Source organism: Salmo salar, chromosome 04, assembly GCF_965601325.2.
Source record: "Salmo salar chromosome 04, fSalSal1, whole genome shotgun sequence".
Taxonomy (NCBI): Eukaryota; Metazoa; Chordata; class Actinopteri; order Salmoniformes; family Salmonidae; genus Salmo; species Salmo salar.
Window position 1 is genome coordinate 36475879 of NC_138294.1, and position 25653 is coordinate 36501531.

General features: G+C 44.2%; 2 protein-coding genes across 6 annotated transcripts; both read left to right on the forward strand.

Annotated features, from left to right (window-relative positions):
* Positions 1–209: 209 nt before the first annotated feature.
* On the forward strand, positions 210–3629 carry ripply1 (ripply transcriptional repressor 1). Its single transcript, NM_001141327.3, is given in 4 exon segments — positions 210–463; positions 840–915; positions 2161–2249; positions 2632–3629. Coding segments are annotated over 4 exon segments (465 nt in total). The 5' UTR covers positions 210–371; the 3' UTR covers positions 2840–3629.
* Positions 3630–6653: 3024 nt separating this feature from the next.
* Positions 6654–20904, forward strand: prrg3 (proline rich and Gla domain 3). 5 transcript variants are annotated; one of them, XM_014195726.3, is made up of 4 exons: positions 6654–7206; positions 8112–8157; positions 13578–13738; positions 19005–20904. In XM_014195726.3, the coding sequence occupies exons 2-4, from the start codon at positions 8148–8150 to the stop codon at positions 19578–19580; spliced, it is 747 nt and encodes a 248-aa protein (XP_014051201.1). In that variant the 5' UTR covers positions 6654–7206; positions 8112–8147; the 3' UTR covers positions 19581–20904. The 5 variants fall into 5 exon arrangements, with proteins under 5 accessions (XP_014051201.1, XP_014051200.1, XP_082830493.1 ...); XM_014195725.3 differs by having other exon boundaries at positions 6654–6906; XM_082974367.1 differs by lacking the exon at positions 19005–20904 and having other exon boundaries at positions 8112–13668.
* Positions 20905–25653: the final 4749 nt, after the last annotated feature.

Consider the following 25653-nt stretch of genomic DNA (forward strand, 5'->3'; position numbering starts at 1 on the left):
ATTTCTCACCCTCTCGCTGCGGGCCACTGTTTGGACAACTGGAGAACTCTTCACAACAAATTGCCCTGACCCCCAATCATTTGCCAGACAGGCTCGCTCCCACAGAGGTTTATCTCACCCACCTACCAATGGTCATTTGGCAGGTCAACTCCTCCCACACCCCCTCCAGATCTAGAGGTCTTTATAAACCGCGGGCGTTGTGGCCAATTGGACATCCTTCTATACTTCTCAGTGTAGCTGTTCCACGGGACAGAAGCGCACCAATAGTAGCTCGCCGCCTATTTAAGCTATAGCAGAGCAGATATCGCCGCGTTTACCGCAAAGGGAATATCGTTATTCAGTATAGTATTGAAGGGATACCAGCTACAGAAATGAGTACCGCATGTCTGATCGTCAAACAGACGCCCTTCGTTGTTGCTCCGCGCCCGGTAGGGATGGACACTCGTCCGCAGACAAATGACAGGTAAGCGCTCCAAATAAGATCACAGAATATTCCAGGAATTATATATAGCACTTTAGATGGTGATATAATGTAACAATAATGTCTTTATATAGTAAGTGTAGACCTATATTGACTCGTAAAATGTGCTTTATTATGGCACCACCCAATAGCCTTTTCAGTAATTTTCCAAAAGGAGTCTATTATTTTACATTGAATAATATTATTTTTATGTGGAGACAATAATATTATCTAACTTAAGCTTGTACAGTAGGGTGAATTCATACCAGCATGCACATGTAATTATTCAGAGCACGTTTTCCGTCCACATCCCTTAGTATGTTAATGATCTCTGTTTGATTGACACTACAACCATCCTGCACGGCCTTTCTCTCTGCAGTTATGATTCACTATGGAGACCTTGGCTCACGACCAAGGATATGCAAAGGGAATGCCAGAGAAGCAGACAGTCATGTGTAAGTTTATATTAGCCCTAATAATAAGCTTTTGTCTTTTCTGTTGTGTTGCAGTTCTTTATATTAGGTTTGTTCAATATGGGCTACTTAGCCCACCTCAAATGTAGGTCACCAGTTTTATATACAGGAAAATATGAAAGTCGAGAAAAGCAGTGAAAGTCTGGCATTTAATTTCACATAGAATGTAAGATAGTGCCTGTGTTTTTGTGTATAATGTTGATTGAAGCGAGAGAGAAGCTGCAGGATAGCATTTTAGGCAGTGTCCAGGGCCAGGCAGGAGACAGTCAGACAGTCCTGTAGAGGAATGGAGGGAGAGAGGGAGGGCAGTATTACCATTAGCAGCATTGTTGCATAGCAGAAGGTGTGAGTGCTTAGCTGTTTTCCTGTTACTGAGCCAATCAACTGAGGCTCAGAGGGTGAGAAGGCAGGTCTGTTGCACCCTGACAGACTGACCTGCAGCACCATATGGCCCTACTGACTGTATGCATCCCAAATGGCACCCTATTCCCTATTTAGTGCATTTCTTTTGCCCTGGTCAGAAAGTAGTGCACTATATCAGAAATAGGGTGCCACTTGGGATGCAGCCTGGCTCTATCCTGAGCTGAGCTGGCCCCACACCGACACCGAAGGCAACAGCCAGAGAGTAGTGCCCTCCAGATATCCTACTAGCTTAGCACTTTCCTGCTGTTTGCCGGAAAAACACTAAACTGGACACCTCAGGGAGGGTTGTCATGATAGAGCGAGAGGGAGAGAGAAGTTCAGGTACTTCACACACAGCAAACACCTCTTGTGACTTCCCTAGTTTGGCACCCAACTCCAACTGGCAGTACCTTGTGTGGTGTGGTTGGTGCTTGTGTTGGTGTTGGTGTTGGTTTTGCTAGGACAGGAGGTCAGGTCAATATAGGTGTGTCTGTCTGGCAGTATGGTGAACTAATGCAGGACAGGAGGAGGTCTAGGTGGTGGTTATGATAGCAGGGCATTTGGTGTTTGTGGATTTGTGTGTCTGTCTGGCAGTATGGTGAACTAATGCAGGACAGGAGGTCTAGGTGGTGGTTATGATAGCAGGGCATTTGGTGTTTGTGGATTTGTGTGTCTGTCTGGCAGTATGGTGAACTAATGCAGGACAGGAGGAGGTCTAAGTGGTAGTTATGATAGCAGGGCATTTGGTGTTTGTGGATTTGTGTTTTGACAGGACAGTGCGGTAGATAAACACCTAATTCTCTCTCTCTCTCTGTGTATTTACAGCCTTACTCCAGACCTACAGACTCCACCCCTGCAGTTCCAGGTCTCTTCCCATTCAATGGGAAGTCCCAGTCCTTCCAGCACCCTGTCAGGTCAGTACCAAGTCCCAATAGGCAACACTCCTGCTCCAAAACAGTTTTAATGTGTCGATACAAATAATATATCTGTATCATTTAGGGCCAAATTATAATTTGAGATATATATGTTATTAATATCTCATTCTCACCACAGCATGATTTGTCTGCAATTGTTTTTCTGATTTATTTAAAGTCAAGAATTGCATTTGCGGATCTGAAGTTAGTATTTGGCCTTTAGTACATGTCTGTTTTCAGTCTGAAGCTATTCCCAGGGGTCGGTGTGTTAACATTTCTTTCTTCCTTCTACCACTTCTGTCTACTTGTGTGTTTTAATTCTCAGACTAATGGGAAAGGTATCAGCTTTGTTAACGTTTCTTTATTCTTCCCACCACCACAGACTTTTCTGGCCCAAGTCCAAGTCGTTTGACTACCTGTACAGCGACGGAGAGGCTCTCCTGAGGAACTTCCCTGTCCAGGCCACCATCAGCTTCTACGAGGAGTCAGACAGCGAGAATGACGAGGAGGACGAGGAGTGGGAAGAAGAAATGTACAGCGAGGAAAAGGAGTACCTCAAGCATCAGTCCCACTACACCAGCTACAACTGAAGTCTAGAGGGTTTCCAATTGGAAAAAATTGAACATTAGATGGTGATATTCCATAATATCTCTTTGTGGTACAACAGAAAATGATGTCTGGCGAGACACCTCTGGTGAGACACCTGGAAGAACCTATGTAACTGGAGCTGTCTTCACAATCAGAATCCATTCTTATTCTATGAATGGAATAACCACTGTCAGTCAGAGTCATAGACTTGTCCTACAGGAGCACAGAACGATCCAACAAACCATTTATGTCACATATTCAGTAGTACACAGCATGCCGAGCACAGAGAAGGGATTGTATTGTCTTAAGTATTCTAGATTGTATATCTTACCTCCATGGAAGCAAAGAAACATAAGTTAAATGTGAATTGTGGAGCCTGTTTCAACTGGTATCTTGTATTGCCACTATGTTGGCATAGGCTCTGTCAAGCAAAGAGTTGCAAGTATTTCTGTAGCAAAACATAGTAATGGAAAGTTGCAAAAAGTAATGTATGCAGTCTTGCTCTAGTACCATATATTAGTCTTCCTTGGGGGGCAGTGGAATGTATGTTAGGGATTGTATAATACATACATTAAATCCCACATTGGGATAGTTTATCTCAGGGTCTGTACCTTGTTTGTGCATAAAAAAGTATCTATTTGCATTTTATTTACATATCTAATTTATGATGTACAATTGTATATAGATACATACAGTATATGTTTATATATTTCCTATTTTTCAACTTTTTTGTATATTGTCCATCGAAACACTGTCTAAACAACAGCTGTTAAAATAAAAACCTATTTTGGGAAAACCAGATTATTTCATCTTGTTATTTTCCTATTGATTACATGATCACAGAGAAAAACATTGTTTATGCTCAAAATGGCACCATAATCCCTTTATAGTGCACTACATTTGACCAGGGCTCATAGGGCTCTGTTCAAAAGTAGTCCACTATAGAATCGGGTGCCATTTGGAGCACACACATTATCACTGCAGGGCTGCTGTTGTTGTAACGGGGGATCAGATTCTACTCTCGGTTTTCACCTTGTTATCTCTCCTCTCCTATGATCTGTCTATATCTGCTAGTTCTCTGGGACTGGGAAGAGTGGAAGTTCACTACAGTCTCAGAAAAAAAGGGTTCTTCAGCTGTCCCCATAAGATAACCCTTTTTGGTTCCAGGACGAACCCTTTATAAAACCCTTTCCAAAGAGGATTCAACATGGAACCCAACATAGTTCTACCTGGAACCAAAAAGGGTTATCTTATGTAGACAGCTGAAGAACCGTTTTGGAACCCTTTTGTCTAAGAGTGTTGTACACTATATAGGGAATAGGGTGTCATTTGGGACACATACTCTTCAGTGTCTCAGGCCGAGGTTGAACTGGTGGAAAGCAGAGAGAGGGCATCCAGGGTTGTGGTCAGAGATTAGGCTCTCTGGGGTCACAGTTCACCGGACACCTCTGCTGTTGTCAGTTTTACCACTTAAGGCCTGACCTGTCACATGACAACCCCTAGCCTCGTCGAAAACAAGGTTTGCCTAATCGGAAAGCCTGGTGAAGTATATGGCAGAAAGAAGCTACAAAGGGGTGGAAACCAGTGACGCCTTGCAACATGTCAAACCAATCAAATGCATTGCTTGGCAGAGCTCAAAACGTGCTCACTACACTGAAAATTAAGCTTCTTAAATGGTTCTTCCTCAGCTCTTAAGTGTGAGGTTCTTGACATGGCATCTATGGTTCTTCAGAATTCTTAAAGGTTCTTGAAATGTATGTAATCCTGCAGATGTGTCCCTTTCACAGCATATAGCAAATTGGCCAGTGTTAACTAGTGTTGATTTTACCATGTAACATTTCAAGTGTTGATTCAGGAGGTAAATTAAGACTGTAAAGAGTTCAATTAACATTCTGTGGTGTAAAATAATCAAAGTCTTGGTGTTAATAACCAGAGTTGAACCAAAACCACGCCCATCATTATCAGTATTTCTCAGCACGCTCTGTTGCAGGTTGATTTTTAGAATAGTTTGTTTCAATATATATGTTTTTGCATGTGCATTGATTGATTAATTAATTAATCTTATACTACTCAAATATAAATAACATACATTTTTCTAAACTATTCCAATCTGTTACCTGGATTTATTGCACCCGTTACTAAAATAGTTGTTCCAGTTTAGATACTCTCATATCTTAGCCCTGGCAGTCATTCTGAATGCAGGTTGCAGGTGAATAAAAATTCAAAATGTTGGATTTCCCCACTCAGGCTGGATTTCAATAGGAATTACACATCACTTTGCAAGAAGCATAATGTGCCTTTCAGGACCAATGTCGCCTGTAAACTATGATTTTTTTGAGGCCACTGTATAAAACTACAAACTAAAAAAAGAATGCCTTATAAACTATGTATTTCTTTAAATAATACAATTTGAATGCCATCATGGTGAGGACTACAATGATAAAAGTGAGTGAATCAAATAACCATGTCTGTCACTAGCAAACACAGTCATGGGTGGTACTGGTAACTCTAAAATTCACTCAAAAGGCACCCTGGGACATATGCAAATAAGGCTTAAAATCTTATAGCAGGGCTATTCAAATCTGGTCCTGGAGGGCCGAAACATTTCTGGTTTTGGATTTTTGTATGGTTCTTCAAAGAACCATCCCATTCATGGTTCTTCAGAGACCCTAAAATGGTTGCCCTATGGCATTGCTCTCAAGAACCTTATTTGGTTCCAACTTGCACCCTTACTTTTAAGAATGTAGATTAGTGCCGTAGGAGCAACAGTGTGTGAGGATGGCTGGGCGTCCCTTTTAGGGGCATGTGCGGGAGGGTTCTTGAAATGTAACATACAGGATTTAAAAATAAAAATAAAGCCGCTGGAAGCCAGTGGGCCATTCTAGCTGTTTCGGCTAATACAAAATTCATTTTTCGTAACATTTATTTCATACATTTTAGAATAAGGCTGTAATGTAACAAAATGTGGAAAAAGTCAAGTGGTCTGAGTACTTTCCGAATGCACTATATATAATGAAGGTAGACTAATACATTTTTTGAACAACATTTGTTATCATTTTCAGCATCATGCAAGACAAATTATTTTCTATTATTCATTAAACAATTATCATCTTGTCACCATCTCTTTTGAAGCCTACAGATGAGCTATAAAGGCCTATAACTAGTGCTGCGTTTTTACGTTCTGGACCGTTCAATTGAACGGAAACGGTGCTGTACTGAACGACCAGTTGAAAAACGGAGAGGGGTTGTGGGTTGGGGAACGCTGTCAGCATGGCCACTGTCCTTTAAATAAGTCACTCGTTGCTTCAAGCCACACCTCGACACACCCACCAAACGGGAGCAAACGTACCTCAAAGTTTGTTCAAGAACGTGCAACAACGTTTTGGGGAAACGTGTCGTTCAGTACAAACCGTTCCGCAACATAGTAAACGTAAAATCGAACTGAACGCACCTATAAAAAGCCAACTACGTGGAAAATGAAAGGGGGAATTCTGGGAGGTGAAGTATTTTGGTTTAAGGTGTGGTTTAGAGCAGGCTGCCGTGCATTCCAGAAGGATTTCATAAATACCCTGAACAAGGGTGAGAGCACGGATCAACAACAAAACATTGATTGGTTAAGCACACACATCATATTCTACCAGCCCCCACCACAAAACGAGTTAGATGAAGCTGGGGGCGCGTTTATTCAACAACTCCATCACCCGAATGTCTCCGTATTCATAGAGGGTTGTCTCCCAATTCCTAGGAGTCATTTCATTGGACAAGGCCGGGAATTCCTCTTCTGTCATTGCATGAGCGATATTTCGGTCACAGTGTGGTACTGTCTCATGTGGTGGGGTACTCACTTATTAGAAAGGTAAACGCTATTCCGAATCATTAGGACCCTAACCATACTTTTAACACACACCCTTACCCTAACCCTACAATTAACCGTAATCCTTACCAGTTAGTGTGAACCTCAATCAGATTTCACGTTCAATGGGGTGACGTCAGAGTTGTACATCCCACGGATCCATATAGCAACACGGATGGATATTGAAAGCCATTTGCTGTAGCTGGAAAGTGGAAGGTAGGGTTTCTTCTTCGGTTCATTTCTAAACTAGTTATGTTATAGACGGACACTTATGAGGGACAGTGTTTAATTTGAGTAGGCTAGATAAAAACATATTTTATGATCAGAGATGTGTCGTATAATGGTAGAGAGAGAGAGAATGAGAGTTAAGCGACAGCCAGACAGTCAGCAATGGTCTGCCTTTCCAGAAAAATGACTGTAACTCAACAAGGGTCTTTATAAATATTTCATTTTATATTATGGCATCGAGAGCAGATGGATCCTTGGCTAAGGTCACGACAATCACACATTTTTCAGGTATTCTTTTTCCTTTAAAATGTCATTTTTTAGATTATTTACATTCTTGTTGAATATTATAATAGCATATTTTTCCCTTTAAGTGTAATTTCAAATAGGGCATGAAATTATTCTTAGGCCTTTCAAAATATATCCCCCCCTCATTTTACATGGTAGCCTACTATTTGAGATTGTGGATGTGCAAACTGAGGCCAGGGTATGCTTGTAAGGGCTTGCCTTGCAAGCATCTGTGTTGTTGGTCTACAGGAGGCTGGAGAGAGTTGATGTATAGGGCTCGTTTATCTGTATGGCAGATGGTTCGCGCGATCTATCGTGCGTGCTGCTTGCGCTCATATATCCCCGTTTTCTACAACAGATTACATTTTAATATTCCATTTCCACACGCGCCTCCTCGAAATGATTTAATTTTGTCAGCATCCAGGATGGGGGTGGGGGGTTACGTTGCCTCTCACGCGACTCCTAGGCTACAACATGGTGATCCATTTATAAAAGCATATACATCCCTATCATAGAGAGCATGTTCCTCCACCATGCATTATTGAAACTCGGTGTCTTTGCCAGAAATACATGTATGAACCATTTTATGGGTGGGCTACTGTATGACATCATGCCCAGCGCCCTGATTTAAGTAGAAATACTGCTGGACCCATCATGGATTGAAGAGGTGGAGGTGGGGGATGACATTCCTAAAAAGCAACTGTTCACAATCGCAAACATTTTATCATGAGGCATTTGCAACGTTATTATTTCTCAACACAATACTTCATGATTTTGTAAGGCATAGTAGTAGCCTGTTGTTATTTTATCATAAACATTGGGAAAAAGGCTGGATTTCTTATTGTATTTTATCAGGGTACACTGTGGTCTGACTTTGTGCTCCTCTTTCCTCTTCTCTCCTCCCACAGGTCAGAAAGTCTTGGTCTGAGTAGCAGGGTGGTAGGATGGCGGAAGGTAAGAACATAGCATGGCCTGCTCCTCTGGATCTCCTATCTGCTAATCTGTTCATTGTAACAACTGTATTATAACCTGTATCATAACAGTGTTAGAACTGTACTATAACTATACTAAAACAGTATTGCATTATTGTATACGTGGTTTGTATATGTACAGTGCAGTCAGAAAGTATTCAGACCCCTTGACCTTTTCCACATTTTGTTACGTTACAGCCTTGTTCTAAAATGGATTACATTTGGTTTTTTCCTCTTCAATCTACACACAATACCCCCTAATGATGAAGCAAAAACACGTCAACAGTGAAGAGGCGACTCCGGGATGCTGGCCTTCTAGGCAGAGTTGCAAAGAAAAAGCCATATCTCAGACTGGCCAATAAAAATAAAAGATTAAGATGGGAAAAAGAACACAGACACTGGACAGAGGAACTCTGTCTAGAAGGCCAGCATCCCAGAGTCGCCTCTTCACTGTTGACGTTGAGACTGGTGTTTTACGGATACTATTTAATGAAGCTGCCAGTTGAGGACTTGTGAGGCATCTGTTTCTCAAACTAGACACTCTAATGTACTTGTCCTCTTGCTCAGTTGTGCACCGGGGCTTCCCACTCCTCTTTCTATTCTGGTTAGAGCCAGTTTGTGCTGTTCTGTGAAGGGAGTAGTACACAGCGTTGTACCAGATCTTCAGTTTCTTGGCAATTTCTCGCATGGAACAGCCTTAATTTCTCAGAAAGAGAATAGACTGACAAGTTTCAGAAGAAAGTTCTTTGTTTCTGGCCATTTTGAGCCTGTAATCAAACCCATAAATGCTGATGCTCCAGATACTCAACTAGTCTAAAGAAGGCCAGTTTTATTGCTTATTTAATCAGAACAAAAGTTTTCAGCTGTGCTAACATAATTGCAAAAGGGTTCTCTAATGATCAATTAGCCTTTTAAAATGATAAACTTGGATTAGCTAACACAACGTGCCATTGGAAAAAAGGAGTGTTGGTTACTGATAATGGGCCTCTGTACACCTATGTAGATATTCCATAAAAAATCTGCCGTTTCCAGCAACAATAGTCATTTACAACATTAACAATGTCTACACTGTATTTCTGATCAATTTGATGTTATTTTAATGGACAAAAATGGGCTTTTCTTTCAAAAACAAGGACATTTCTAAGTGACCCCAAACTTTTGAACGGTAGTGTAAGTATTCAGTCCCTTTACTCAGTACTTTATTGAAGCATCTTTAGCAGCGATTACAGTCTCAAGTATTCTTGCGTATGAGCTACAAGCTGGGCACACCTGCATTTGGGGAGTTCCTCCCATTCTTCTCTGCAGATCCTCTCAAGCTCTGTCAGGTTGGATGGGGAGCGTCGCTGCACAGCTATTTTCAGGTCTCTCCAGAGATGTTCGATCGGGTTCATGACCGGGCTCTGGCTGGGCCACTCAAGGACATTCAGAGACTTGTCCTGAAGTCACTCTTGCGTTGTCTTGGCTGTGTGCTTAGGGTCGTTGACCTGTTGGAAGGTGAACCTTCACCCCAGTCTGAGGTCCTGAGCACTCTGGAGCAGGTTTTCATCAAGGATCTCTCTGTACTTTGCTCCGTTCATCTTTCCCTTGATCCTGACTAGTCTCCCAGTCCCTGCCGCGGAAAAACATCCCCACAGCATGATGCTGCCACCACCGTACTTCAGTATAGGGATGGTGCCAGGTTTCCTCCAGACGTGACACTTGGCATTCAGGCCAAAGAGTTTAATCTTGGTTTCATCAGATCAGAGAATCTTGTTTTTCATGGTCTGAGAGTCTTTAAGTGCCTTTTGGCAAACCAAGCAGGCTGTCATATGCCTTTTAGAGCTTCCGTCTGGCCACTCTACCATAAAGGCCTGATTGGTGGAGTGCTGCAGAGATGGTTGTCCTTCTGGAAGGTTCTCCCATCTCCACAGGGGAACTCTGGAGCTCTGTCAGAGTTGCCATCAGGTTGTTGGTCACCTCACTGACCAAGGCCCTTCTCCCCCGATTGCTCAGTTTGGACGGGCGGCCAGCTCTAGGAAGAGTCTTGGTGGTTCCAAACTTCTTCCATTAAAAAATTATAGAGGCCACTGTGTTCTTGGGCACCTTCAATACTGCAGACATTTTTTGGTACCCTTCCCCAGATCTGTGCCTAAACACAATCCTGTCTCGGGGCTCTAACATCATTCCTTTGACCTCATGGCTTGGTTTTTGCTCTGACATGCACTGTCAACTGTGGGACCTTATATAGACAGGTGTGTGCCTTTCCAAATCATGTCCAATCAATTTAATTTACCACCGGTGGACTCCAATCAAGTTGAAGAAACATCTCAAGGATGATCCAGGGAAACAGGATGCACTTGAGCTCTAGTTTGTGTCTCATAGCAAAGGGTCTGAAAACTTATGTAAATAAGGAATTTCTGTTTTTAATTTTTTTAACATTTGTAAAAATGTCTAAAAAAATCATTTTTTACTTTGTCATTATAGGGTATTGTGTGTAGATTGATGAGCATTTTTTTGTATTTAATCAATTTTAGATGAAGTATGTTACGTAACAAAATTTGGAAAATTGAAGGGGTCTGTGTCACGCCCTGACCAGGCGAACTCTTCTATTTTGGTCAGGGTGTGGCATTTCTATAGTTTATTTTCTATGTTTTTGGTATAGCCTTGCTTTGGGGCGTATTTCTATGTTGGGTTCTGTCGATTCCCAATCAGAGACAGCTGTCACTTGTTGCCTCTGATTGGGGAATCATATTTAAGTTCCTTTTCCCTCCACGATGTTTGTGGGTTGTTGTCTCTTTTTGTTGGAGCAGTAGTGATACGTTTATTCTCTGTTTTGACCGTGTTATTTCAGTCTGTAATAAATAACATGAGTTCGCTCCCAGCTGCGCCTTGGTCCACTTCTTCCTTCCTGCACGACGATCGTTACAGAACAACCCACCAAACCAGGACCAAGCAGCGGGAGGAAAAGGAGCGCAAGAGATGGGCTCGCGAGGGAAAGGAGTTCTGGACCTGGGAGGAGATCATGTCGGGGAAAGGACCCTGGCGGAAGGATTCCCAGGTCGAGGAGGTGATGCCAGCCGGTGGAAGGAGTCGCAGGCGGCGGTTGAGGAGGCCCGGAAGACACCCCCAAGACATTTTTTGGGGGGGGCTAATGGGGTGGTCCGGAAGGGCAGAGGAAGAGCCCAGACCACTGCTCTCGTGGGGGATAACGGCGAAGGAGGAGGCAGAGATGTGGCAGGTCCTGGAGGACCTGCGTAGGGACAGCGTGGAGGAAGAGCCTTGGGTGGCAGAGGTGCGCACGGTATCGCCAGTGCGCCTGCACAGCCCAGTGCGCTCTGTGCCAGCGCCCCACATTTGCCGGGCTAGGGGGAGTGTTCAGCGAGGACGTGTTGTGCCGGCTCAGCGCTCCTGGCCTCCGGTGCCCCTTCTCGGTCCGATGTATCCTGCGCCGAGGACGCGCACTGTGTCTCCGGTACGGCTGCACAGCCCAGTGCGTTCTGTGCCAGCGCTCCACACTTGCCAGGCTAAGGTGGGTGTTGAGCCAGAACGGGTGATGTCAGCTGTGCACTCCAGACCCCCAGTGCGCCTCTTCGGTTCAGGATATCCGGCGCCGCTTATGCGCACTGTGTCGCCGGTGTGTGGTCACAGTCCAGTCCGGCCCGTCCCTGCTCCCCGCACCAGGTTAGTGGTGCGTGTCCCCAGTCCTGTCCGGCCCATCCCTGCTCCCCGCACCAGGTTAGTGGTGCGCGTCCCCAGTCCAGTCCGGCCCGTCCCTGCTCCCCGCACCAAGCCAGTGGTTTGTGCCCCCAGTCCAGTCCGGCCCGTCCCTGCTCCCCGCACCAGGTTAGTGGTGTGTGTCCCCAGTCCTGTCCGGCCCGTCCCTGCTCCCCGCACCAGGTTAGTGGTGCGCGTCCCCAGTCCAGTCCGGCCCGTCCCTGCTCCCCGCACCAAGCCAGTGGTGTGTGCCCCCAGTCCAGTCCGGCCCGTCCCTGCTCCCCGCACCAGGTTAGTGGTGCGTGTCCCCAGTCCTGTCCGGCCCATCCCCGCTCCCCGCACCAAGCCGGTGGTGCGTGTCCCCAGGCCAGTCCGGCCCGTCCCTGCTCCCCGCACCAGGTTAGTGGTGCGTGTCCCCAGTCCTGTCCGGCCCGTCCCTGCTCCCCGCACCAGGTTAGTGGTGCGCGTCCCCAGTCCAGTCCGGCCCGTCCCTGCTCCCCGCACCAAGCCAGTGGTGTGTGCCCCCAGTCCAGTCAGGCCCGTCCCTGCTCCCCGCACCAGGTTAGTGGTGCGTGTCCCCAGTCCTGTCCGGCCCGTCCCTGCTCCCCGCACCAGGTTAGTGGTGCGTGTCCACAGTCCTGTCCGGCCCATCCCGGCTCCCCGCACCAAGCCGGTGGTGCGTGTCCCCAGTCCAGTCCGGCCCGTCCCTGCTCCCCGCACCAGGTTGGTGGTGCGTGTCCCCAGGCCAGTCCGGCCCGTCCCTGCTCCCCGCACCAGGTTGGTGGTGCGTGTCCCCGGTCCTGTCCGGCCCGTCCCTGTTCCCCGCACCAGGCCCACGGCGCGTGTCCACAGTCCGGCACGGCCTGTGTCCGGTCCACCGGTGACCAGTCCTGTTCCGGTCGGCGGCTCCGCTCCGGAGCCTGAGCATGCCGCTCCACCGTGGTCCAGTCCGGGCCAGAGGGGTAGGGCTAGGGTGGAGGCAGGGGGAGAAACACGCCCGGGGCCAGAGCCTCCACCGAGGGTGAGGCGCCCACCCGGGTCCCCCCCCTAATAGACTTTAGGTTGGTGCGCCGGGAGTACGCACCGTTGGAGGGGGGGTACTGTCACGCCCTGACCAGGTGAACTCTTCTATTTTGGTCAGGGTGTGGCATTTCTATAGTTTATTTTCTATGTTTTTGGTATAGCCTTGCTTTGGGGCGTATTTCTATGTTGGGTTCTGTCGATTCCCAATCAGAGACAGCTGTCACTAGTTGCCTCTGATTGGGGAATCATATTTAAGTTCCTTTTCCCCCCACGATGTTTGTGGGTTGTTGTCTCTTTTTGTTGGAGCAGTAGCGATACGTTTATTCTCTGTTTTGACCGTGTTATTTCAGTCTGTAATAAATAACATGAGTTCGCTCCCAGCTGCGCCTTGGTCCACTTCTTCCTTCCTGCACGACGATCGTTACAGTCTGAGTACTTTCCGAATGCATTGTATCAGTTGTATTCAACAGAATGTGTGAATAGATTAGAATAGATAACCAAGGTCAACCAGCCACAGGTCACCTTCTCGAAGATGCAGCTCTCCTCCACGCAGAGTGAGTGTGTGTGTTTGTGTGTGTGTTTGTGTCATGCTATTTCATGTTCTCCTTGCTGTGAGTCAGTTGCATTCCTAGATGGGAAGGATGCTCACAAACACACACGCTCACTCTCCAATCTTTCTCTCTGTAGCGTTCCTAGATGGGAAGGATGCTCACTCTCTCCTCAAGCGCTTCCCCCGAGCCAACAGTTTCCTGGAGGAGTTCAGACAGGGTAACATCGAACGGGAGTGTGTGGAGGAGAGCTGCAGCTTCGAGGAGGCCAATGAAGTGTTCGAGAACAAAGAGAGAACAGTAAATTATATCACACTCCTCTTTAGAAACACAGATGTATTGATTAGTGGGCTGAATCATTGAGTTCTGGTTATACATGTATGTGCCCATACAGTATGTGTGTTATAACACACGTCTCCTCTCATCCTCTTCCCCCTCACTCCTCACTTCTCTCCTCTTCTGTCCTCTCTACTCCTCTTCTACACCCCTCTTCTCCTCCCCTCTCCTTGCAGGTTGACGGTTATTGTAATGAATCTAATAATTACAGTTGAAGTCGGAAGTTTACATACACCTTAGCCAAATACATTTAAACTCAGTTTTTCACAATTCTTGACATTTAATCCTAGTAAAAATAATTTTGGCCCATTCTCCTGACAGAGCTGGTGTAACTGAGTCAGGTTTGTAGGCCTCCATGCTCGCATACGCTTTTTCAGTTCCGCCCACAAATTTTCTATGGGATTGAGGTCAGGGCTTTGTGATGGCCTCTCCAATACCTTGACTTGGTTGTCCTTAAGCCATTTTGCCACAACTTTGGAAGTATGGTTGGGGTCATTGTCCATTTGGAAGACCCATTTGCGACCAGGCTTTAACTTCCTGACTGATGTCTTGAGATGTTGTTTCAATATATCCACATAATTTTCCTACCTCATGATGCCATCTATTTTGTGAAGTGAACCAGTCCCTCCTGCAGCAAAGCACCCCCACAGCATGATGCTGCCACCACCGTGCTTCAAGGTTGGGATGGTGTTCTTCGGCTTGCAAGCCTCCCCCTTTTTCCTCCAAACATAAAGATGGTCATTATGGCCAAACAGTTCTGTTTTTGTTTCATCAGACCAGAGGATATTTCTCTAAAAAGTACGATCTTTGTCCCAATGTGCAGTTGCAAACCGTAGTCTGGCTTTTTTATGGGGGTTTTGGAGCAGTGGCTTCTTCATTGCAGAGCGGCCTTTCAGGTTATGTTGATATGGGACTTGTTTTACTGTGGATATAGATACTTTTGTACCTGTTTCCTCCAGCATCTTCACAAGGTCCTTTGCTGTTGTTCTGGGATTGATTTTCACTTTTCGCACCAAAGTGCGTTCATCTCTACGAGACAGAACGCGTCTCCTTCCTGAGCAGCATCGACGTCTGCGTGGTCCCATGGTGTTTATACTTGTGTACTATTGTTTGTACAGATGAACGTGGTACCTTCAGGCGTTTGGAGATTGCTCCCAAGGATGAACCAGACTTGTGGAGGCCTACAATGTTTTTTCTGAGGCCTTGGCTGATTTCTTTTGATTTTCCCATGATGTCAAGCAAAGAGGCACTGAGTTTGAAGGTAGGCCTTGAAATGCATCGACAGGTATAAATTATGTCAATTAGCCTATCAGAAGCTTCTAAAGCCATGACATAATTTTCTGGAATTGTTCAAGCTGTTTAAAGGCACAGTTAACTTCTGACCCACTGGAATTGTGATACAGTGAATTTTAAGTGAAATAATCTGTCTGTAAAGAATTGTTGGAAAAATGACTTGTGTCATGCACAAAGTAGATGTCCTAACCGACTTGCTAAAACTATAGTTTGTTCACAAGATATTTGTGGAGTGGTTGAAAAACGAGTTTTAATGACTCCAACCTAAGTGTATGTAAACTTCTGACTTCAACTGTATTATTACTTAACTGTTTCCACAGCCTTTCTTTAGCTTACTCAACTTTTTGGTCCAACTGTTAACTGATCAGATAATTATTATTACTTAACTGTTTCCACAGCCTTTCTTTAGTTTGCTCAACCTTTTGGTCCAACTGTTAACTGATCAGATAATTATTATTACTTACCGTAATTTCCGGACTATTGAGCGCACCTGAAACGAGTTTTAATGACTCCAACCTAAGTGTATGTAAACTTCTGACTTCAACTGTATTATTACTTAACTGTTTCCACAGCCTTTCTTTAGCTTACTCAACTTTTTGGTCCAACTGTTAACTGATCAGATAATTATTATTACTGAAAAAAAATATAAAAAAATATAAAAATATTTGGAACATAAATAAGCCGCACATGTCTATAAGCCGCAGGTGCCTACCGGTACATTGAAACAAATTAACTTTACACAGGCTTTAACGAAACACGGCTTGTAACAAAAATAAATAGGCTTTAACGAAACACGGCTTGTAACAAAAAATAAAACATTTGCAGTAAACAGTAGCCTACCAAGAAATTCATTGGTCACTATCTTCCTCCTCCTGTGCACTGAAACCACTGAAGTCATCTCCTTTCAAAAAAAATTGAAAGTGGGAAAAATCCATATATTAGCCGCGTCATTGTTTATTAAGCCGCGAGGTTCAAAGCGTGGGAAAAAAGTTGCGGCTTATAGTCCGGAAATTACGGTAACTGTTTCCACAGCCTTTCTTTAGTTTACTCAACTTTTTGGTCCAACTGTTACCTGATCAGATAATTATTATTACTTAACTGTTTCCACAGCCTTTCTTTAGTTTGCTCAACCTTTTGGTCCAACTGTTAACTGATCAGATAATTATTATTACTTACCGTAATTCCAGGACTATTGAGCGCACCTGAATATAAGCCGCACCCACTGAATTTAAAAAATATATATTATTTTGAACATAAATAAGCCGCACATGTCTATAAGCCGCAGGTGCCTACCGGTACATTGAAACAAATGAACTTTACACAGGCTTTAACGAAACACGGCTTGTAACAAAAATAAATAGGCTTTAACGAAACACGGCTTGTAACAAAAATAAATAGGCTTTAACGAAACACGGCTTGTAACAAAAAATATAACATTTGCAGTAAACAGTAGCCTACCAAGAAATTCATTGGTCACTATCTTCCTCCTCCTGTGCACTGAAACCACTGAAGTCATCTCCTTTCAAAAAAAATTGAAAGCGGAAGAAATCCATATATTAGCCGCGTCATTGTTTAAGCCGCGAGGTTCAAAGCGTGGGAAAAAAGTTGCGGTTTATAGTCCGGAAATTACGGTAACTGTTTCCACAGCCTTTCTTTAGTTTACTCAACTTTTTGGTCCAACTGTTAACTGATCAGATAATTATTATTACTTAACTGTTTCCACAGGCTTTCTTTAGTTTACTCAACTTTTTGGTCCAACTGTTAACTGATCAGATAATTATTGTTGGCCCAAACTTAACTCCAATACAGTACCAGCAGCGTATGTGATGAGTCAAAAGAGACTAGTGCAAAAAGGGTCAATGTAGATATTCCGGGTAGTTATTGGTTAACTATTTAACTAACAACCTATTGGTTCACAGCATTCCATTCTTCCAGCTACGCCACCATGTCTGTGTCAATAACTGATTTCACCTCTATATACCTCTTCGTACAGGACTTGTATAACTATAGAACATCGGTTATGTAATTATTAACCCAGGATGTCTGTTTTTCCAGTGGATGATTCAGACAGGACTTGTATAACTATAGAACATCGGTTATGTAATTATTAACCCAGGATGTCTGTTTTTCCAGTGGATGATTCAGACAGGACTGTATTACTATAGAACATCGGTTATGTAATTATTACCCCAGCATGTCTGTTTTTCCAGTGGATGATTCATACAGGACTAGTATAACTATAGAACATTGGTTATGTAATTATTACTCCAGCTTGTCTGTTTTTCCTGTGGATGATTCAGACAGGACTGTATTTCTATAGAACATCGGTTATGTAATTATTACCCCAGCATGTCTGTTTTTCCAGTGGATGATTCAGACAGGACTAGTATTACTATAGAACATCGGTTATGTAATTATTACCCCAGCATGTCTGTTTTTCCTGTGGATGATTCAGACAGGACTAGTATTACTATAGAACATTGGTTATGTAATTATTACCCCAGCATGTCTGTTTTTCCTGTGGATGATTCAGACAGGACTGTATTACTATAGAACATTGGTTATGTAATTATTACCCCAGCATGTCTGTTTTTCCTGTGGATGATTCAGACAGGACTGTATTACTATAGAACATTGGTTATGTAATTATTACCCCAGCATGTCTGTTTTTCCAGTTGATGATTCGTACGGGATTAGTTTGACCAAACTGCCCCTGTAATAATTTTTGTTCCTCATTCAAATTGACCGTTATGAAGTTGTGAAGATATTTCAAGTGTTTAGGGATTGCCTAGTATTGGCCTAATGGCCTTCAAGTTTGGAGAAAGACATCATGCATATCAATAAGAACCATGAACTGTAACCTATGCAGACATTTAAATACTTGACGTATTTGGCAATTTATCAATTAATTGGCACAATATCGTCCACTTCATCTTTTAAATGAGAAGTATGGCACCAGGAAAGTTGATATGTGACAAAGCTTATCAATCATTTGTAGGCTATGTGCATAGCACTTTGTTTTAAGCGTCAATTTGTTCCCATGTTTTTACCCAAACTGGGGGCAGCACCTGTTAAACTCTGTAATATCCATCAAAACACAGGGATGACGATTTGCACGGGCTAAGTATTATCAGAGGACCTGGGAGTTTGCCGAAAAACAGTAGGTTTTTAGGGCTGGGATAATAACCTTCCTGCCAAGTAAAAACTACTGACATGGCAGATTCGGATGGGACTAAAAATGACAGATGTGGTGGTTTGTGCTCGTGCACATAATTACATTACCCGAGTTCCCCAGTAAAACTTATCCCATCCCAATAGGGCTTTATGGTTATACTTTGCACTTAAAAGTAAATCTCAGAGCTAAGGTATACTTTTAAGTGCAACGTGTAGCCATACAGGTGAACTCAGTTATTGACACAGACATGGTGGTGTAGCAGGAAGATTGGAATGCTGTGAACCAATAGGTTGTCAGTTCCAATCCCAGGTGTAGACATGTTGGATATGAATTACTGTATAAATGATCATGTGCAATGTAATCATGTACTGTATCTGAACTATGTACATGTAAGTTTGAAGAAGTTGTATGTGAAAATCACTGTGTTTAACTAGTTCCACAACCTTTTTAGGTAAGATGTCCCAAAAATAATTTCTAGTTGAATTAACATGAGACACTTTGAGCAAACACATTTTAAGTTGACAGAATTTTTGGCAAATGTTATCACATTTTTTAAAGTTCAGGTAACACATTGACCAAACAGTTGAGTAAACAAAAAAAACACTTACTTAATAATATTTAGTTGAAACAATTTTGATTTTTTTTTTACAGTGTAGATGGGCCAGCTGCAAAGTCAAAATTGGCTATATCATAAAAATTCATGAAAACAGATATTCGCTTTTTGGTCTTAATAAATGCCAACTTACCTCTACTCTCCACCAGATGGAGTTCTGGAAGACTCGCAGTGTGTACACAGTGAGCAGCCACGAGCAGACCAGGGACGGCCATTCAGAAGGCCACCTCTACATGGTGGTTCCCCTGCTGGGCGTGGCTCTCCTCCTCCTCATCGCCCTCTTCCTCATCTGGAGGTGCCAGCTGCAGAAGGCCACACGGCGGCGGCCCGCCTACACCCAGAACCGCTACATGAACAACCGCAACACCCGCAGCCTGCCGCGTATCCTGGTCCACCGGGACACGCCGTCCCACTCCGAGACCCCCTTATCCAGGCCCACAGTGGTGGTGAGTGGGGTGGAGAGAGTAGTAGGAGGAGGAAGTGGAGGAGGGTCGCTGGTTTGCGCCGCAAACGTTCCCCAAGAACCCCATTCCCACCCTCAGAACACTCGCTCTGCCCTGTACGTCCAGGATCCGTCTGTGTCAGTAGCGTCGCGTCTCTCCGGTGCCACACCTCCTCCTTCCTACGAGGAGGTGACAGGACACCTGGAGAGCAGCAGCGACGAGGTGTCGGCGCCATACAGCGACCCTCCGCCGAAATATGAGGAGATCGTCAAAGAGAAGTAAGCAGAGGGAGGGAGAGAGGGATGGAGGGAGGCTGGGCCGGGGGCCATACTGTCAGATCCATCCCTCCCTCCATTGTCCTTGTCTCTGGTCTGAGGGGCTGGCAAACTGCTAGCTATCCGTGGGAAAGAATGCACTGTGGTATCTACTATCTTGGAGCACTTGTTGTATCTATCGCTGACTGACTACAGTACAAGGTTTGGAATGACGATGATCTGTCCTACACTGTGTTTTCTTCTTGAGTTATCTATCTTGCCAATGCCTGGGGTCTGGCGGTCTGTTTTGATTTTGTGTTGTTGTTATGCATCAGTGTTTCTCACTGTACTCTGAATGTGGTGGTCATTGTTTACTAGTGCGTATGACTGCAGTGAAGCGCTATATCCATAATAACTGTATATTTATACTGTATACTTTTCCACCTTTCTCTCATCACACCAGCTGTAGCTAGTCACTTGGCGAAAAACAATCCCTGCGTCTACACTGCCTGCCCTCCTAAACACTGAAGAAACTACACCTTTCCCGGACACCCTGAGGCACACCTTTAAATGTGCCAGCCATCCCAAATGGTGCCCTATTCCCTACATAGTGTACTACACAGGGCCATTTGGGATGTGGGTGTGAGAGGAATGGAACATTGCCAAGTCACCCTCCATCCCCTGAGAGGAAGAGACTACTGTGTAGATAAAGGAAGTGAGGAAGTTTCCAAGCCCTCAGTAGTACTTCTTCCTCTCCAGAGTTGTGCCGTAACTCATGATAAAGGAGAGTTGATTTGCCAAATGTGCACTGCTGATTATGTGTACTGCTTTCTGAACACACAAAATGAAAGGAAAAAGTATATTCTTTCATTTATTGAAAGTAGTATGGTTTAACAAACAGAAACAGTAGCCAGTGCTTGTGGACTATGGGACTATCTTATCATGAAGAGGATGCAGCCAGACACAGCGGATGAGTTGGGATCTTCAGTGTTTCTCCTCTTTGTCTGAATCCAACGTCAAGGCCGTCTTTCTCAACATACATCCTCTGGTCATGGAAGGGCCTTGAATTAAGAGCAAACGGATGCACTCCAAGTGTATGGTGGGAAGAACACGCATACTATCTCAAAATGTCAATCAGGTATTTGAGTTTTTGGCTAATTAGAAAATAATTGAATGACCCGATAATTAATTTCAGTCCTTTCTTAAGCTTACCAGTAAATATACTATCTTACACACGCACGCATGCACGCACGCACGCACGCACGCACGCGCACGCACACGCACACACACACACACACACACACACACACACACACACACACACACACACACACACACACACACACACACACACACACCACACACACACACACACACACAGAGGAAGCACAATCAGTAGCTCTGACAACATTCCAGTCAACCCTCAGCCTATCCCTCTCAAAGCTGCAGAGTGAATTTTACAATGCTGGCTTCAGTACTGCTGTGCTAACTGTTTACAATTGCTACTTTTTAAAATCTTGTTTGAATAGATGCGTAAGAAGTCTCTAGACTAGTGAGCAATCCATGGTCGGGTACAGTACATCACCATCATGACGTGCTAGCTGAATGGAACAAATGCTCTTCTTCTCTTTAGTCTATTCTTGTTTTGTTGTTTGCCTTTTGACTGCTTTTTCACTTGTGGCTCGTTTCACTGGTGTTCAGACCTTGTTCAACCAGCCATCCACCAACCAGGACATGCAACAGAAGTAGTGTTTCAGAATCAGCTCAGGTTGCCAGCAGTAACAGTCTCTATGTTATATACTAATCACTGCCAATGGCTGGACCAAATGGGATCACAAGATAACTTGGACTTGTACTGCAATACCTGGAGTACCTGTTTTTTTACACAGGGGAGAGAGAAAAGGAACGACCAAGGGCAGAGAGAGAGAGAGATAGGGAGCGGGAGATGCCCTCTGGCCTGGCTGGGGCCTTATCCTCAAGGTTAGCAATGTTAGCGTCTGGCCTGGGCTTAGTCTGGTCTGCAGTTTTCGATCCTGGTGGAAGGGAACGAGGAAAGGGAAGGAGGGATGACAAAACACTAGGGCTACTGCAGGGAAGGGAAGGAGGGATGGACACAGGGCTACTGCAATGGTCCCTCCCTTTCTAGAGGAGCTAGATGCTGGCTGCTTCTGATAATGCGAGCACTGTCTGCTTCTGATGATGTGAGCACTGTCTGTCTGCTTCTGATGATGCAAGCACTGTCTGTCTGCTTTTGATGATGCGAGCATTGTCTGTTTCTGTCTGCTGATTTGCTCCTAGTGTCCCCGGGGTCTCAAGGCTCTTTAAACTGCCATCTATTCTACAGTTTGTGCTGATTCATATTCATGGAATGAACAGTGTGCGAGAGTGTGTGTGCGTGTATGTGTGTGTGCGCCTGTATTTGTGCCCAAACTCTCCTCACAAATTCACTTCACTAAAGAATGAAATACCCCCACAAAAACAATTGGTTATGTTCTTTACTATATCTATATATTCATGCATGTACATGTAAATATACAGTGCGTTCGGAAAGTATTCAGACCCCTTGACTTTTTCCACATTTTGTTATGTTACAGCCTTATTCTAAAATTGATTAAATACCGTTTTCCCCTAATCTACACACAATACCCCATAATGACATGTTTTTAGAATATTTAGCAAATGTATAACCCCGCCCCCCAAAAAAACATACCTTATTTACATGAGTATTCAGACCCTTTGCTATGAGAATCGAAATAGAGCTCAGGTCCATCCTGTTTCTATTGATCATCCTTGAGATGTTTCTACAACTTGTGGTAAATTCAATTGATTGGACATGATTTGGAAAGACACACACCTGTCTATAAAAGGTCCCACAGTTGACAGTGCAAGTCAGAGCAAAAATCAAGCCATGAGGTTGAAGGAATTGTCCGTAGAGCTCCGAGACAGGATTATGTCGAGGCACAGATTTGGGGAAGGGTACCAAAAAATGTCTTCAGCATTGAAGGTCCCAGAGAACACAGTGGTCTCCATCATTCTTAAATGGAAGAAGTTTGGAACCACCAAGACTTTTCCTAGAGCCGGCCGCCCAGCCAAATTGAGCAATCGGGGGAGAAGGGCCTTGGTCAGGGAGGGAGGTGACCAATAACCGAATGGTCACTCTGACAGAGCTCTAGAGTTCCCCTGTGGAGATGGGAGAACCTTCCAGAAGGACAACCATCTCTGCAGCACTCCCCCAATCAGGCCTTTATGGTAGAGTTGCCAGACGGAAGCCACTCCTCAGTAAAAGGCACATGACAGCCCATCTGGAGTTTGCCAAAAGCCGCCAAAAGCCACTCAGACCATGAGAAACTAGATTATTTGGCCTAAATGCCAAGCGTCACATCTAAAGGAAACCTGGCACCATCCCTACGGTGAAGTATGGTGGTGGCTTTATCATGCTGTGGGGATGTTTTTCAGCAGCAGAGACTGGGAGACTAGTCAGGATCGAGGGAAAGATGAATGGAGCAAAGCACAGAGAAGTCCTTGATGAAAACCTGCTCCAGAGCGCTCAGGACCTCAGACTGGGGCGAAGGTTCACCTACCAACAGGACAACGACCCTAAGCACAAAGCCTGCGTAGGAGTGGCTTCGGGACAAGTCTCTGAATGTCCTTGAGTGGCCAAGTCAGAGCCCGGACTTGAACCTGATCGAACATTTCTGAAGAGACCTGAAAATAGCTGTGCAGCAACGCTCCCCATCCAACCTGACAGAGCTTGAGAGGATCTGCAGAGAAGAAGGGGAGAAACTCCCCAAATACAGGTGTGCCAAGCTTGTAGCGTCATACCCTAGAAGACTAGAGGCTGTAATCACTGCCAAAGGTGCTTCAACAAAGTACTGAGTAAAAGGTCTGAATACTTATGTAAATGTAATATTTCATATTTTTTTAAATACATTTTAATTAAACCTGTTTTTGATTTGTCATTATGGATTATTGTGTGTAGATTGATGAGGTCGGAAAAAACTATTTAATCCATTTTAGAAGAAGGCTGTAACGTATCAAAATGTGGAAAAAGTCAAGGGGCCTGAATACTTTCCAAATGCACTGTAGATAAATATATGGCACACTACAGTTGATGTTTTCTAGTGGTTTTTAATGGATGCATGAATATCTGGTCATTTTTGTCAATGACTAGGGTTCAACACTATGTCTACATCCCAAATGGCACTCTATTCCCCATGAAGTGCACTGCTTTTGACCAGAGGCCTATGTGCCCTGGTCAAAAGTAGTGCACTATATAGGGAATAGGGTGCCATCTGGGACGAAGCGTATATCACTAGAAGTGACTGCGCTTCTGATGCTGTTCAATGTTTAGAAAGGCAAACCTTGAAGCCTCACAAATAGGGGCCAGAAGTTGAACCTGTTTAGAAAAACCCTTGGCTCTATTCATGATCATGCCTCAAGAAAGAACTGTGAGCACAGTGAGATGAACTTATATGATTGGTTTACAGTGGTGCTACATTAGCCTGAATGCTGGTCTGTTTGTGCTATCTTGCCAACTCCTGTCACTCATTGTCATGCCTAACATTGACTTCACAACGACAGCAATGGAGTTGACAAGAGCACAAACAGATCTGGGACCAGGCCAATGCTACAGGGAGTTCATTACAAAGATTTATATTAAAAAAAACACTGTTTGCTGCTCTCCACTGTTACATAAATCAGTCAACAACAGGTATAGGATCAGAAAACTGCAATTCTAACCTTTACCACTAGCGGGATAAAAACCATCTGACCCTGTATCAGTGTATAACAGCTGTTTCTACCTACTGTGCATAAATGAGGGTTACAAGTGAGAGTAGCTTAGATAGGTCTCCTAGTCTAATGAACCTTGGACAATCCAGGCCTCATCAACATTCAGTTAGTTCAGATACAGTAACATAAGCCATAGCCTGGCCTCCCACTCTGTTAAAGTTTATTTCCCCCAGTTATCATGATGAAACCACTGAAATGTTAGAAATGTCCAAATACTCATTCCCTTGTTACTGGATGTCCATTAAATGGGTTCAGCCTGACAAATGCTTTATTAATACTCACGTGTCTTTGACCAAAGTACCATACAGTCTGTCTCTGGGTCACTGGCCCTATGCTTTGGTCCAGGGCATTACATGTGGCCTTCTTCAACAAGGCTTGCCGCATGTAACACCCTGGACCAGAGCAACTCTGGTCTATGCTTCCTCCTGGTTCTGTCTGGATCTCAAATGTCACCCTATTCCCTATATAGTGCACTTCTTTGGACCAGGACCCATAGGGATCTGGCCATAAGTAGTGGACTATGTAGGGAATAGGGGGCCATTTGGGACACAGACCTGCATGTGGGTCAGTGTGAGAGTCGGAGGAGAGGGTGATGTGAAGAGGGCTGGGTGTCTCTCATCTTATGACAGACCCAGTGGAATTGGTGGTGGTCCTAATGGAATACAACAGAGTTAAAATAGGTTGCTGTTAACCCAATTTCAAACACAAACCATGTGGTTGTACTACTGCCTATCATTTTATATGTATTATAAAGGGGGTGGGAGTGCAACAAACATACATTCAGTCAGCTACTGTCATATTTTGGTATAGTTAAGTTGACAACAATGTACACAATATAACAATGTACACAATATTACAATGTATACAATATTACATATCTTCAACTGTCTTTTCATGTTTCAATTAGGGTGAAACATGTAATATACACTTTGGACAAAACATTAGGAACACCTTCCTAATACTGAGTTGCAATCCCTTTTGCCCTCAGAACAGCCTCAATTCGTCAGGCTCTGCAAGGTGTCGAAAGCGTTCCACAGGGATGCTGACCCATGTTGACTCCAACATGTTGTGTCAAGTTGGTTGGTTACACACAGGAAACTGTTGAGCGTGAAAAACCCTGCAGCATAGCAGTTCTTCACACACTGAAACCAGTGTGCCTACCACCTACTGTCATACCCCGTTATAAGGTTCTTCAATCTTTTGTCTTGCCCTTTCACCCTCTGAATGACACACATACACAATCCATGTCTCAACTGTCTCGAGGCTTAAAAATCCTTCTTTAACCTGTCTCCTCCCCTTTATCTACACTG

Coding starts and splice junctions, on each gene's coding strand:
- prrg3 (XM_082974367.1), top strand. CDS start 11,020: ATGAGTTCGCTCCCAGCTGCGCCTTGGTCCACTTCTTCCTTCCTGCAC.